We start from the raw sequence: 14,144 nt of genomic DNA, 5'->3' as shown, positions 1-14,144 counted from the left end.
TGTCTTCCCTGTCAACATTAAAGTTGTGTGTTCTTGATTTTAATGTTCAACTGCAGTCCTACTTCAGCACTTTCTTCTTTCATTTTCCCTAAAAGTTGTTTTAAGTCATTGCTGCTTTCTGGCATTAAGACGGTATCATCTGCATATCTAACTGACATTTCTTGCACCAAGTTTCACACCTTCTTCATCTGCATTTAGTCTGGCTTTCCATATGATATGTTCTGCATACAGATTGAACAGATAAAGAGATAAAATACACCTTTGTCTGACACCTTTGTCTACAGGAAACCATTCTGTCTCTCCATATTCTGTCCTAAAGGTAGTTTATTGCTCTTCTTGGCATTTTCTTTCTCAGGAATTAGAATGTGTATTGAATGTTACCAATCTGTGGGCCATAGTTTTGTTTTCCATATATTTTGGCATATTCTTGTTAGGATTTTGACAGATTCATTCTCTGTGGCTTAAAATAGTTCTTTCACTATCATTTCTATCCCCTACACTTTATTTCTTCACAGCAACTCTCCCTTCCTTTTCTAGAACTGCAGGTTCTTCAATATAGGGTTCCTCTTCAAAAGTCTGTCATCCATCTGTCTCTTCTGTATAGGTCTTCAGTATACTGTCCACACCTTTTCTTTATTTGCACCTGGTCAGATAATGTGTTTCCCAGTTCATCATTCATCATTCCTAATCTAATCCTAAATTTCCTCCCCCCCCCCCCAAGTTGGTACAATCCTGTGCACACTTTCGCTAAAATAAAGTCCTCAATTCAATGGGACTTATTCCCAAGTAAGTAGACATAAGATTGCAACAGACCAATCTGTGTACTGGAGAGACATTTTATTATGAGATAACTTCTTTACGCTGTGCCCACAGTATCACTAATTCCAGTTAAGACAACTCATACTTTTCAAATCTTATGAGAGAAGTCTACATTGCATTTAAAAAAATGAATTCTGTTGAATTGTCTCAAATCATGTTTGTTTGCTTCTTAACCCGGAAGGCTTTCCTCCCCATGGTTGATGTTTCTGATTGTCAGTTTTGACCGGCACTTGCAGATTCTAAAGAATACCTCTTATTACTCCACAGGACAGGCGGATGAATTTTGCTGAACCTTGGCTCACCTTAAGCCTGGAAAAGAAACCCATTTTGTGTGCATTATTTTGACTGTTTCCTCTTTGTGAAAGGAGTCTGTTCTACAAAGCACATGAATCACAGGGGAAAACTTCAAAAGTAGCTGATCCTTGGTACTGGAAGAAGGCCAAGTCTTTGATCATGAGCGACCTATGAACATTACTAGTGCCAAATTTCCCATTAAATGTTGTTGTCGTTGTTGTTGTTAATGACAATGACGTGGCCACAGAACCATACATGTTGAAATGAACAGTGGCAGATTAGGCAATACATTACGTGAAGCGAAGAGTTTTATATCTGAGACAATTTGAATTCTTAGTGGTTTGCAACAGCATTTCTAGATGCAACACATCTGCCCTGAGAAAACAAGAGTGCAATGCTAAGACTCCAGTACCTTGCTTCTCTTTTCATGTTTCATAAGCTGCACAATTCAACCTCAGTCCGAAAAACCTTAAAATAGACAAAGAAATGTCTTCCAAATTCAGATGAGAAATTTAGCTTTCTTCGTTACTGGTCTTGATAGAGAACCAGTACTTTGAAAATACATCCAATCTTTATAGCAGTTACATAAGAAATGAATACAATTGTTTTCACTGCAATGTTCAACCGAGATACAGTAATTTACAATTAAAATCACACCAACATAGACCACCAGATATCACATATCCTCCATTGGCTGGCCCAACTGAATCAATCATTAAACACTCTCCACATGTGCACATCCATCCATTTTCGTCCCCTATAAATAAATAGATAAATATGTTACATCACATGACTAAGCCTCCATCAATTCCTCTTTTTTCCTTTGGTTACAGCTCCACTTTACTTTTTGGGGGGTTTAGTCTATCTGAAAGTCTATATCTCCTCCATATGTCCCTTCCCAGTACTTAAGACCTTTAGGGGAGGCCATTCTCTCCATCCTGTGACCCTAAGAGGCACCTTTGGTAAAGACATAAGACCAGGCCTTCTCAGTGGCTATATTTGAATGTACAGTGAATGTTTTCAGTCCATTTGTTATTTTTTAATATTTACTGGCATATTCTTGTTAGGATTTTGACATACGTCATTTTTGTAGCTTGTGACAGCTCTACTAGTATCCCACCTTTGCCTAATTTATTTTCCCAATTGCTTTGGGAACAGGTTATACTTCATTTTTAAAACTGTTAGTTCTTCATCAAATAATTATTTTTTAAAGAATCAGTCATCCTTGCATCTCTTCTGTAGAGTTCTTCACTACATTGTTTCCATCTTCTCTTTATTTTTTATCTTAAACAGATTTACCTACGGACCTTTCACCATTCATAACCATGGTTTAAATTTCCCTTTAACATCTTGGATATTACAGAAATGATACCTTATTTTTCCTCTTTTGTTGTTCTCTTCTAGTTATTTGTGGCTATTATTATAATAGATCTCTTTCTCCTCATATGCTAGTCACTGAAAACTTGCATTTATGAGCCCAACCTTATTTCTATGATGTTTTATATAGGAGGAATGGATTGCTTGTGGGAAGATCAACATTCACAATAATAAAGGACATTGAGCTCAGGGACAGTGGGGGCCAGTACTAATGATTTAGAGGCCGGAAACACTTTTCAGTGCAAACATAGATATATATGTTTGTACTAAAAAACATATATATACACAGTGAAGTGTGTATTTATACACACTACACTGCCCTGCGTAGCTTTAAATACAGTTTCTATGCCTCTGCTTCAAAGTATTTTTCTACAGTATAGAATCCCGTTCGCTTATACTATCATGTAAGGGTGATCACATACCGGTATGCATCAATCCCTTCTGCAACTCATCTTTGTGTGCTTGATCTCGCACTGGCTGTAAAACTCAGGGGCTGGAAGCAGGTCATATGACCAGCCACATGGAAAAGTGTCAACAGGAGGAAAACATACATGGTGTGATTGTCCTTACATATGCATGCCCCCTCCCCCCCCCCCCGGATTCTGGCCATGTCTATTTCACATTTCTTGAGAATTTTCATTCTGAAATGCTACATTTGTAAACAAAACAACAAACAAAAAACCCACCCAACCTTAAGGTCTACTTTTCCCAAAAGAATAAATTTTTACAAAATAAAACTTAACAGAATCACAATTGCAAAAGGAGAAGAGGCACCGAGCCTCCTTCATCAGTCCTGCATAGATGGCCGAGAGATGAATATTGTGGTTGACAGCTTTGACCAAAAGCTGCTGAAAGAACCAACACTGTGGTGCTCCACACATACACACCCCTTCCTTTTCCCAATGCAATTGGGGCAACCAAGGTGGTTTATTTCCTGAGCTCTGGATTGAAACCAGTGTGGAATGGATTTAAATAACCATTGTTTTCGAAAGGGTTAGCAAAACACTCCCAGCTCCAAGACCTCACTGAATAAAGAGAAATTTCAAATAGAATGCTGATATTCTGAAGCCTAAGGAACTCAAACTGGTTTCATCATCACCTCCTTTAGGGAGGCTGCAAGTACTCCACACCTTAATGTGATATTAGCCACTTCAGAGGTCCATACTGCAAACCTAGTTGTGGCATTTTTCTCTAGACAGGAGGAGCAAGGAACCAAGGAGCAGATGGTTAACCTGCCTCTGCCATTGCCGCTAAAAAACCCCAACCAATATCTTAGCAACCTCTTGTTGCACAAGCTCAAAAGTATGCATCACAACTCCACCAGATTACATAGAACTTGCACAGGTTGACTGCCAGAAATATCTCTCCAGGGTATTAACCAAAGATTCTCTTGGAGATCTCCGATATACTTAGTGGTTTCTCATGCAAATCATGTCCTGCTTCCAAAAACCAAGACCTTCAGGTGTTTTTTGGAGGGATATGATGAATTGACTTGCACTGGGAAGCAAAGCACGTAGGAAAGAACATTTTATTTATTGTAGTGTATTCAGCACGTGCAAGGTGCTGCTTCACCTTACAGCCTACAGGAACGGATGGAACTGCAGGTGTGAGCCACCGGGCCTTACCTGAATGTGCGTGGGTGTGGGGAGACGGGCTCTAACTCATGCTAACCTTCCGATCTCAGGCCGTCTACACGGATTTTAAATCATACTTCACCCACCTTCTCACTTCCTAGTTTTACAGAGAACAAGACACCGCCAAACCCCAATGCCAACATGAGCGGTTTCCACGTGTAATGTCTAGGACAGTTCCGTGTGTGTGTGGGGGGTGAGTGGGATGGATGGGTGGAACCGGCGGCAATGCAGAGCGAAGTTCTTTCGATTCGGTTTAAACTGGGACGCTTGGGGGCCGTGGCCAGCCACCGAGAAAAACAAAGTGAAAACGTGCTGCCGCCAGGCGCTTCCCGACTGAAACGTAGCTTTTTTTTTATGAAGTGCAAACGAACTCGGCGCCTCGGTTGGGGGGGGTGAAATTTGCAAGCGCAAAATTGATTCGTTAGCAGCGACGAGCCTTTCCTGAGCGATTTAACCCCGGGATCTGCAGATGCTTTTGGTTCACGCAGTGTTATTTTACACACACCGAGAGGATCGTTTAACTCCCTCCTGCCCCTCCTGGGGAAGCCGCCGCTTGCATTCTGGGGCATTGGCAGACTTAAGGGCCGTTCGGTATTTCTCCCTTCCGTCCCCCACCGCCGATCGGTCCCCGAGAGCCCCTTCTGTCTCGTCTCGATCGGGGCCGCGAGGCTCTCCCTCTGAGGAGAAAGAGCCTCCTTCGTCCGCGACGCTTCGGCGACGTTCCCTTCCGCTCGGCGGCGTTTTTGCTTTGGCCCGCGCCGCGCGCCAGGTTGGGGAGTTTGGCGACGGTCCCTGGCTCCGGCGAGGCGAGGCTGCCATGCACGTTCCCGGCCGGGCGGGCAGCTCGCCGACGCTCCCTGCTCGTCCCAGGCGCCTTCCCGCTGCAGCGGAAACCCAGGAGCGGCCGCGCTCGTGTTCCCAAGCGCGCCTCGGTCGCTTCTCGCGGGCTGTGCCGTGGTGAGCTCGGCCCGCCGCCCACCTGCGAGGTGCTCCGACCGGGTACTGCCGCCGACGCCGCCGCCACCTTTCCTGCTGCTGCCACCGCCGCCGCTGCGTTGCTCCCGGGGCCGGCCTCCCCACCAGTCCGGCGGTCGCGACGCCGGGGGTGGGGAGGCAAACCCTGGGCCCGCCGAGCGAGGAGGATGGGCGAGGAGGACGGGGCGACTCGCCGGCGACGACGCAAGAGGAGCTGGTAGGAGGTTTACTCTCTCCCCGCGTCCTTCTCTCGCTCGCTCGCTCGCTCGCTCGCTCGCTCTCTGTTTGTCTGTCTGTCCGTCTCTCCCTCTTTCTGCCCCAGAGACACGCAGGCGAGCATCCGCGAGGAGGGAAGCCGGTCCGGGAAGCGCGGCTTCCCGAGCCGCGCGGCTGCAACCTGCTCCTTGTTGTGAGAGGGCCCGGGGTTTCCTGCCGCAGCAGCAGCAGCAACAACAGCAGCGCCGCCGCCACCACCACGACGACTGGACTCCCCCCCTCCTTCCCTCCCCCCCCAAGCTGGCCCCCGACTCGGTTGTAGGGAAACGCTCTGCTTTCCCTCCCGCCGCCAACCCCCCCCCCTTCAGACGTCGTCTTAGCCAGAATGACAAGCGCTTCTCTCTGGCCCGCCGTCTCGTGTGTGGCGACGGGGCGTGAAGGAAGGGCGCCTTGTTTCTCACAACACGAGGGTCGCCGGGCTGCGGACGGGGGGCAGAGCAGAGGAAAGCGAGGCATTCGGGGAATATCGGTCGCCCGCCTGCCCGCCTTTATTCGCCTGTGAGGTGGGGAGGCGACTTAATGCTGCTTTTGCCATTCCTTGCTTCGCCGGGAAGCATCAGCTGCTGCGCCGCGCTGCTTACAGGACGCTTCTCTGCCCCCCCCCAAAACACGTTTCCCCTCTCCTTTTTTTCTGGGAAGCCCCTCCCCCACTTCCACGGTTTATTATTATTATTATTATTATTATTATTATTATTATTATTATTATTATTATTATTATTATTATTATTATTATTATTATTATTATTATTCCTCTTCTTCTTCTGTGGTGATTAATAGGTGGTAAGATTTGTGTGTCTTTTTCTCCCTCCCTCGCTCTCTTTCCCTGGCCAGACCTGGCCTCCTCCCAGCCCCGCGTGGTCAGGGCTTGTGCAAAGTCACCTGCTCCTGTTGCTGCTGCTCTGTCTTTTCGGTGTGAATGAAGGGCAGTGTTGGGGGGGGGGAGGAGGTGGTGGAAGCATCTCGTTTCCTTTTTTTTTTTTTAAATTGTGATCTGATCGGTCGGACATTAGGAGACGTTACTTTTCTTTCTGGCATGCATGCGTGTGTGTCGAGGAGGGCAACTGCTACTCCCTTTCCCGCCTACCTGGACACAGAGTAGTTGCATCTGTTTTTGATTTAAAAAAACAACAACTTTATTTCTGATAATGAAAAAAAGGGAAGGGATGTTAACGCCCTCCTCCGAGGACCTTGCTTCATTATTGTGACCGTTTGCTGGGGACACCTTCCAGTTACCTTCTCCTTCCTCTTTTGCGACCTAACTAAACAAGGTCGCCTTCTCCCCCCCCCCGCCCCCCCGCGCGTTTTCTTTGAGATAGTATGATAAACTTGTGGTACAAGCTTCCTCACTTCCTGCTTCTGCCTGATCCTTCCAGGCCAGGCTTAACAACGTGCCCTGCTGTTTTCTTCCAGCGTTTGTCTTTGTCAGCAGCTATTATTTTGTACTGCATGAAAGGAACTCTCTTTTCCTCTCTCTTCCCCCACACCCCTTTCCATGCCCCCATCTCTGTGCCAAATGAGTTGTAATTGTTGTTCACTTGCAGAGCCTAGTTTTGGGGTCACGGCAGCAGCTCTTTTCAGGGTTGCAACCTGGCCTTGTTTAGAACTGTGAGCAGCAGGCTGCACATTTTGAGGTGTCTTTTGAGTCAATTGAACATTTGTTGCCTTTTTTTGTATTCTCAGTAATTGTCCTTTTAGGTTGTTGCAGCTTTTCCCAGTTTGGGAACTTGCTGTATTATACAGTTCCCATTTCTTTCCCAGCCGACATAGGGCCACCAAACTGGTCAATGAAAACCATAACACGTGTGGAAGGAGGTTGGGGAAAGGCTAGTTTTGTGGTGCTGTGCTGATTCCTCCATGTTTTTAGCTACAGATGATATGTGTGAGCCTGTTAGGACTATTGCTTACCTTTTGCCTTCACGTGTACTGTAATAGCACCTAAGAATTACATTACAGAATTGCTAAATTGTAATATCATCTAGTCTGTCTTCTTGTTGTTGCAAGACATCCACATCTAAAGCACCTCTGACAGATGGCCATCCGACCTGTGTCTAAAAACATAAAAATGTGGAAGCGAGAGGAAAAGAGAGCTCCTTTCATGCAACTCTTACTTGTCAGGATGCTTAATCAGTTGATAGTAGTTGTAGGTTGGAATCCTAATAGTGTTCATGTAAGGTTTGTGTAACTTGCTGTAGCACTTGCTACTACTACAGTACTACTGTGTGAAATAGCAGTAGTACTGTAGTAGTAGTACAGTAGTAGTAGTAGTAGTAGTAGTAGTAGTAGTAGTAGTAGTAGTAGAAGAAGAAGAAGAAGAAGAAGAACTGCACAGCTGGAAAGGATCCTGTGTATCAGATCCAGCTCCCATCAAGAGGCACACTGCACAGTGGGGAGACAAACTCCCAATCTCTGGCTCCTCAGCCAGATCCCTAAACCACTGTGTTATCCAGCAGTTCAAACATGTCATTGAGCATGTAACCATGAATTGCCCTGTACCTTGTCACTTGGTTGCAATTAACTGTATCAAGTTACACAAACCTTGCAAAAGCAACAATGGGATTTTGGCCATGTTTATATTTATGTACCACCTGTTTATCAAGGCATTTGTAGTGGACATGTATATAAAAAGATGTGTTTATGGCATTCAAGGCAGCAAATAATAATGAAGATGGAAAGAGGGACATCTTAAAATACAACATAAAAATAAAGCAGAAACATAGTTAAAAGAACAGCAGTGAAAGTTGTAGCCAGTGCCTAGCCACTTTTCAAGAGGACCAGCTTGCATGCCAAATGTGTGCTGGCAGGAAAATGCCTACTGGCAGGAGGACTTTGCTTTTCTTGCTGGTGGAAAGGTGAAGTAATAGACTTGCCTTCTTTGACAGAGAGTTCCAGCAAAATCATAAAGAACCATTCTGTGTCATCCTCAGTAGATAGATACACCTTCTGTTGTGACTGAAAGACTTTAAAACCCAGGCGGTCTATGTGAGAGAAATAGCTTGGTCATCTCACTTCAACAACAGTTTTTGGTCAGAATAGCACATACACAAAGACCTAATTTCTCAGAACAGCTATAGATATCCCGGGCTCAGTGTGGCCACCGTTGATTGGTTATAATCTGTGTTTCTTTCCCATAGTTAACGTCTATGTCAGGGCATTAACAGCTAACAGATGGGAAAAAACATGGCCAAACATTAGATTGACCTAGTGTTAGATACTTAAATGGTTTAAGGTACAAATCTGTGAGAAGATTTAGTCTCTGTCTCTGAGGTAAGAGAAAACATTACAACCTTGGAGAGGAAGCTACCTCAGGCAAAAAGTCCATTCCCTTTACTGTTCTACCACTGGAGGGAGGAGAGAAGGTGTATGTGGGTCGTGTGGGTAGAGTTTCATCCTGAAGTTATGGCACAAAAGTGACATAATGAAGAAACAAGAGGGACAAGTAGGGCAATCCTAGAGAGCCTGTGCAAAATCTTCCCAAGTTCCAAGCACATTGCCAACAAGGAGACTTCTAGGTGAGTCCTGGCTTTGGTCAAAATGACATTCCTTCCATTTTGTGAGGCATTGTGGTCAATGAAAGGGAAGATGTTTAAAGATGGAGGAAAAGAGAAAAATGAGAACATAGGTGGAGCCAGAAATGATGTTCCTCTTTCCATTACACCTCCTTGCAGGAGCTTGGAAGGAAATGCTTTATCTGTCTCTTGCTGGGTGGTGAGAGGGTGCTGGTGCCATACTTCAGGGTGTAGCACATGTCATGCTAAATGCAACAGGGGCTGAATTTGAAATTCTGGCATTAAAATTCCAGAACTCTGTGCAGCATGCTGTTACTTTTTCCCTCCCTAGTAAAAAATAATTTATACAGAATTGAAAAATGCAGGAAGAGGTGTCTGTTCCACAGTGTAATTCAGCAATAATGCAGCAAGGGACCATGGTAGTAAACAATGCAAGGAGAACAAGTGTACTCATAGTAAAAAATAATGTGGGATACTTGAGTTGCAAGGATTGCCAAACGTTTTACTCCACTTGGTGTAAGAAATGTATCCATGCCAAAATATTGGACATCTTCTGTGTTTAGCCGCACCTTTTTTTAAGCCTTTCCTCTGCAAGGGAGGAGTGTGAGCACTCCCTAAAAGTGAAGCTGGAATGACATTCACAAGCATTTGTCTTTTTGATAGAGGTGTTTAGTTTTCAGTATGTTTTTAGTTTTCATATTTTTGGGAGGTATAGATGGTTTGAATTGTAAGGCAGATGGGCGGGGTATAAATAAATAAATAAATAAATAAATAAATAAATAAATACATACATACATACATACATACATACATACATACATACATACATACATACATACATACATACATACATACATACATACATACATATTTTAACTTGTGCTTGAACTTATTTGTCCAGGTTTCCATTCTTTCTCTATGTAAATTTCCCTCTGAAGTCAGGAGGTGTCATGATTTCCCAAACGGCAAAATCAATCCTGCACAAGATTTGGCATGTTTTTTAATATACTGTAGATTTATAAAGGGAATTTAAATGTAATGTCCTTTTCTTTAATATATATTAAAGAAACTAAAGTGCACATTTTTAGAAGCTGCATTCCAAATACTGAACATAGACTTTATTGCAATTAGAATCATTGTGAACTGCCCAAGTTCTTAAATGTCAGGGTGCCACAGGGGAATGCTCTCTATGGATGCCGCATATCTCTATACCATCTGTTTCACTTTCTTATGAATAGCTATCCTTCCATACATAGGGGCTGAAAAATCCCAGATGTCTAGTGACCCATATCTGTCAAATTATAATAGTTCTTGCCTAGTGCTGCCATCCTGTATTCACGTACCAGAGAAAGCCTACTGGAACTTTATAGGACTCTGCTTAGCATGGATAAGATGGGACAAGATGGAATCAGATTTTTTTTTTTCAGAATAGCTCCCAAATAGCTGCCATTTTGTATAACATAGTGGCCCCTGTACTGTACTTATAAAGCAGAATTTTGTACAAGAAACGTATGACTACATAATAAAGCCACATATCCACATCCATTTGTGTGCATTCTGGGCCATCAAGTTGGCACTGACTTATAGTGACCTTTAGAGGGCTTTGAAGGTAAGTGAGATACAGTATTTAAGGAGGGGTTTTACCAGTTCTACTCCCCCAGTGTATTTCCATGGCCAAGTGGGGATTTGAACCCAGTTTTGTTAGAGTCCTAGTCTGTCACTCCGCCCATTACACCACACTGCGAATCGTTCACTAGCCATAATGAATAAAGTCAAAGGCTTCTTTTTGTGTTTGGAAACACCTTAGATAGGTGAGATATCATGAAGTGACCATTGTGTAACAATTTGGTGGTGCAGAAAAGGTCCAGGTATATGAGGAAAAAAAGTTGGGAAATGCTTCTTTGAACTTACCCATTTTATTAACAGTCATCAGCAATCACAAAACGTCTTATGATCAGGGCTGTCCTAAATGACAAAGGAGGATGGAAAAAGTCATATGTGAAATATTAAGTAGAAGATGTGGTGTTCCTGTGATTTTGTACCACCTGCATTTGAATTTGTTTTTTTGTGGGTAGGACTCTTTCTGTTTGTCTGAACAATCTTCATGACTGTTAACTTTTGTTAGGATGATGTTCTTGGAATGTTAGTCCTAGTTTGCTGATTGCATCTTTTTGTTGTTGCTGCTGCTGTTGTTATACACTTCCTTTGTACCTTTATGTGGTTGAAATTCTTGTGTTTTTACAAGGATTTGACCATGCCAATTTCTGGCTGTCAAGTGTCTTAAATTTTATTCATTTAAAAATCAAATATAAAATATTGACATCACTATGAAATATGTAGCCAATTGGTGTTAACACTTTATTTTTAGCACAGGTTTGTGTTTCATGATTAGATAAATTTCCTAGTTATATTTATAGAAGTATAAAATGTGTGTGTAGGCATGTACATGTTTATGTTTTTTTATATTTTGGATATGAGTCACACTAAAATAATAATAATAATGATAATGTACCATCAAGTCAGTTCTGATTTATGTCCATCCTCTGATATAATGAAAATGTGGGATACACTGTTGCTTATACTGTAATACCAAGCAAGGCTGTAGTAGCTTCCGGTCCCACTGGCATTGGGTTGGAATCATAGGCTTGTGTAGCTGTAATCCTTTCCATAAATTCATAATACTGATGCTATGTCATATAGTGAAGTGCAGTGTCATATTTGAGCAAGGCACATATCACCTAAGTATGTTACTGTTTTTCCAGAAATTTCCTATGATGATGCTGATGCTGATAGTAATAGTAATTGTGTGCTGTAAAGTCAATTCTGACTTATGGTGACTGTTTTCAAGGTTTTCTAGCTAGGGAACTCAGAAGTGGTTTAATAATTCCCTTCTTCTGGGAGAATGTTAGGTATTGAAAATGCATTTCTCATCAACTAAAAGCTAAAATTCCTAATATTGTGCATGCTAGTCATCATCCCAATGAAAAGCATCTAGTAGGCCATCTCTGTGGATAATTAGTTCATTGCATGCTTGTCTTAGAAGTAGTGTGTCTTCTCTATTCTCAGTAATTTTGCCCTGCTAAGACATCATTAAATTAGAGAAAAGATTAGAGAAAAGATACATTAGGCAGAATCCAAAGCACTTTAACAAGGGGTGACATTGGCATTACTAGTCCAGCAGAATGATCTATGTTGATGAGCGCTTGCTACAGGAATCCCAGGCCTCATTGAAAGGTGTCCAAGTAACACCTTGCACTGTGAGTATGCAGTACTTCAGAAGGCACTTGTCCTCCTGGTGAAATGAGCTTTTCTAATGCTTAAATAAAAATGCCTTGTCTTATAGCACTGGAAGTCTGTTTCCTTACCTAGGCAAGCCTTTACAGACCTTTGGGGCACTTTGGCTGGTGCAGAGCTGAAATAGCAAGCAATAGAAGACAAGTTAGTCTGTTCTTTAGTATTGTTAAATTGATACCAGGAGTTCTTTAAAACAGGTGAGGCCGTCTCTCACCTGGAGGTATTAAAGTGGAACCTTCTGTATGCAGAGCACATGCTCTACTCTTCCCTTTCAGGTTTATAGTTCCTAGACATTTGAGGACAATATATTGTCACAGACTATTCCTGTTGGAATCCAAACTACGTAAAGCGGGGGTGGGGGGAAGCAAAGTATGCTGCTTATATACTGCCCCATAGCTCTTAAAGCACTCTCTAGGCGGTTTACAATTGAACTATGCTGGCTACACATTGCCACCCCCTCCCAAGCAAGCTGGGTACTCAATTTACTGACTTCAGAAGGATGGAAGGCTGAGTGAACCTCGAGCCTGGGGTTGAACCGCAGTTGTGAGCAGAGGTTTGACTGCAGTACTGCAGTTTAACCACTGCACTCACAAGGCTCACAATATGTATTACATTTTTATTTTTGTGTTAAGACTTAAGGTAGAAGGAACATGAATTCCCACCAGATACTTGTCTTTTAAATTAAGGAGGGGGGAAAGACAACTGATAATCCCCACCATTTCATAATGCAGCTGTAGACATGGTGGCATATTTAGAAACTGGCTAATGCCCTTGGGTCTCCTGAGATTCTGGAGCCAGGGCTTTGCCTTCCTTATCCATTTCTTAATTGGACCATAAAGTTTGCAAACATTTATTTTTCCAGCAGAAGTGTTTGACTGCAAAAGAATTCGACTGTTCACTCCTTAATTTCCTGTTGACACAGAATTATGAGGTTTGGGTGGTACAGTAGGGAAAATTATTTAGGTGAGATTGAATCGTATGGTTGGGAGTGTATTGATTTCCCTGCTGCAGAACTTCAGTAAGCTTCAGGCAAAAGTTAGTGCTGATTTCTGATATTCTAGAATAAGTGAACAGCATGAGATCAAGATTTTGCATTTTTATTTAGCTTCACTGTATTGAGAGAAGAGATTCAGAGGCTGGCTATGGATGTATTTGAACAGAAAATTCAGCCTATACAGTAATAGTACAGAATGCCTATAATAGAAGGCTGATCACCAAAGAACTGATGCTTTTGAATTTTGTGGTGCTGAAGGAAACTCTTGAGAGTCCCTTGAACTGCAAGGAGAACAAACCTATCAATTCTAAAGGAAATCAACCCTGAGTGCTCATTGGAAGGACAGATCCTGAAGCTGAGGCTCCAATACTTTGGCCATCTCATGAGAAGAGAAGACTCCCTGGAAAAGACCCTGATGCTGGGAAAGTGTGAGGGCAAGAGGAGAAGGGGATGACGGGACGAGATGGATGGACAGTGTCATCAAAGCAACCAACATGAATTTGACCAAACTCCAGGAGGCAGTGGAAGACAGGAGGGCCTGGCGTGCTCTGGTCCATGGGGTCACGAAGAGTCGGACACGACATAACAACTAAACAACAAGAACAATAATAGTACAGGTGTAGGAATTCTTTTAGTATGATAGGTGTTTTTTTTTTTAGACCCAAATGGCTAACTTTATTGTTTGTATGATGAGGGAGAATTAATTCTGTTTTGAATATGTATCTTGTTACCCTTGGATGTATGTTGGCATTAAATCTCTTGATTTCACAGTGCAATACAAAATTGCTTTCTTTTCCATCACATTTGCATTTTAATTCTTGGGAAAATCAGTTTGTGTGTCAAAACATTAAGAACTTAATTCTAGAATATATATAATTGCTATATTTGTATTCTGGGGCTTTTGTAGTATAATGCAACTTGGGTGTATATGCAGGCTTCATTATGTCACAGCTGAAGCCCATTCAAGCTGTACTC

General features: G+C 42.8%; 2 protein-coding genes across 3 annotated transcripts in view; one reads left to right on the top strand and one right to left on the bottom strand.

The window, feature by feature from the left end:
• Positions 1-985: 985 nt before the first annotated feature.
• LOC140703824 (uncharacterized) lies at positions 986-10,796 on the bottom strand. The gene is made up of 3 exons (XM_078387014.1): positions 10,793-10,796; positions 4,211-5,313; positions 986-1,128 (listed from the first exon to the last, which is right to left on the bottom strand). The coding sequence occupies exons 1-3, from the start codon at positions 10,794-10,796 to the stop codon at positions 1,123-1,125; spliced, it is 1,113 nt and encodes a 370-aa protein (XP_078243140.1). The 3' UTR covers positions 986-1,122.
• MGAT5 (alpha-1,6-mannosylglycoprotein 6-beta-N-acetylglucosaminyltransferase) overlaps positions 5,178-14,144 on the top strand; it is a 148,766-nt gene continuing 139,799 nt past the window's right edge. The window contains exon 1 of one of the 2 annotated variants that reach the window (XM_072984188.2): positions 5,178-5,316. The gene's annotated coding sequence lies outside the window, so the exon portion shown is untranslated. Of the gene's footprint in view, positions 5,317-5,681; positions 5,879-14,144 lie in introns of those variants that run through there. The other variant, XM_072984195.2, reaches the window with a different exon arrangement.

The sequence above is a fragment of the Pogona vitticeps genome, chromosome 1 (genome assembly GCF_051106095.1).
Source record: "Pogona vitticeps strain Pit_001003342236 chromosome 1, PviZW2.1, whole genome shotgun sequence".
NCBI lineage: Eukaryota > Metazoa > Chordata > Lepidosauria > Squamata > Agamidae > Pogona > Pogona vitticeps.
The sequence above is the reverse complement of the archived record's forward strand: the minus strand, read 5'-3'. Positions and strand labels throughout refer to the sequence as shown.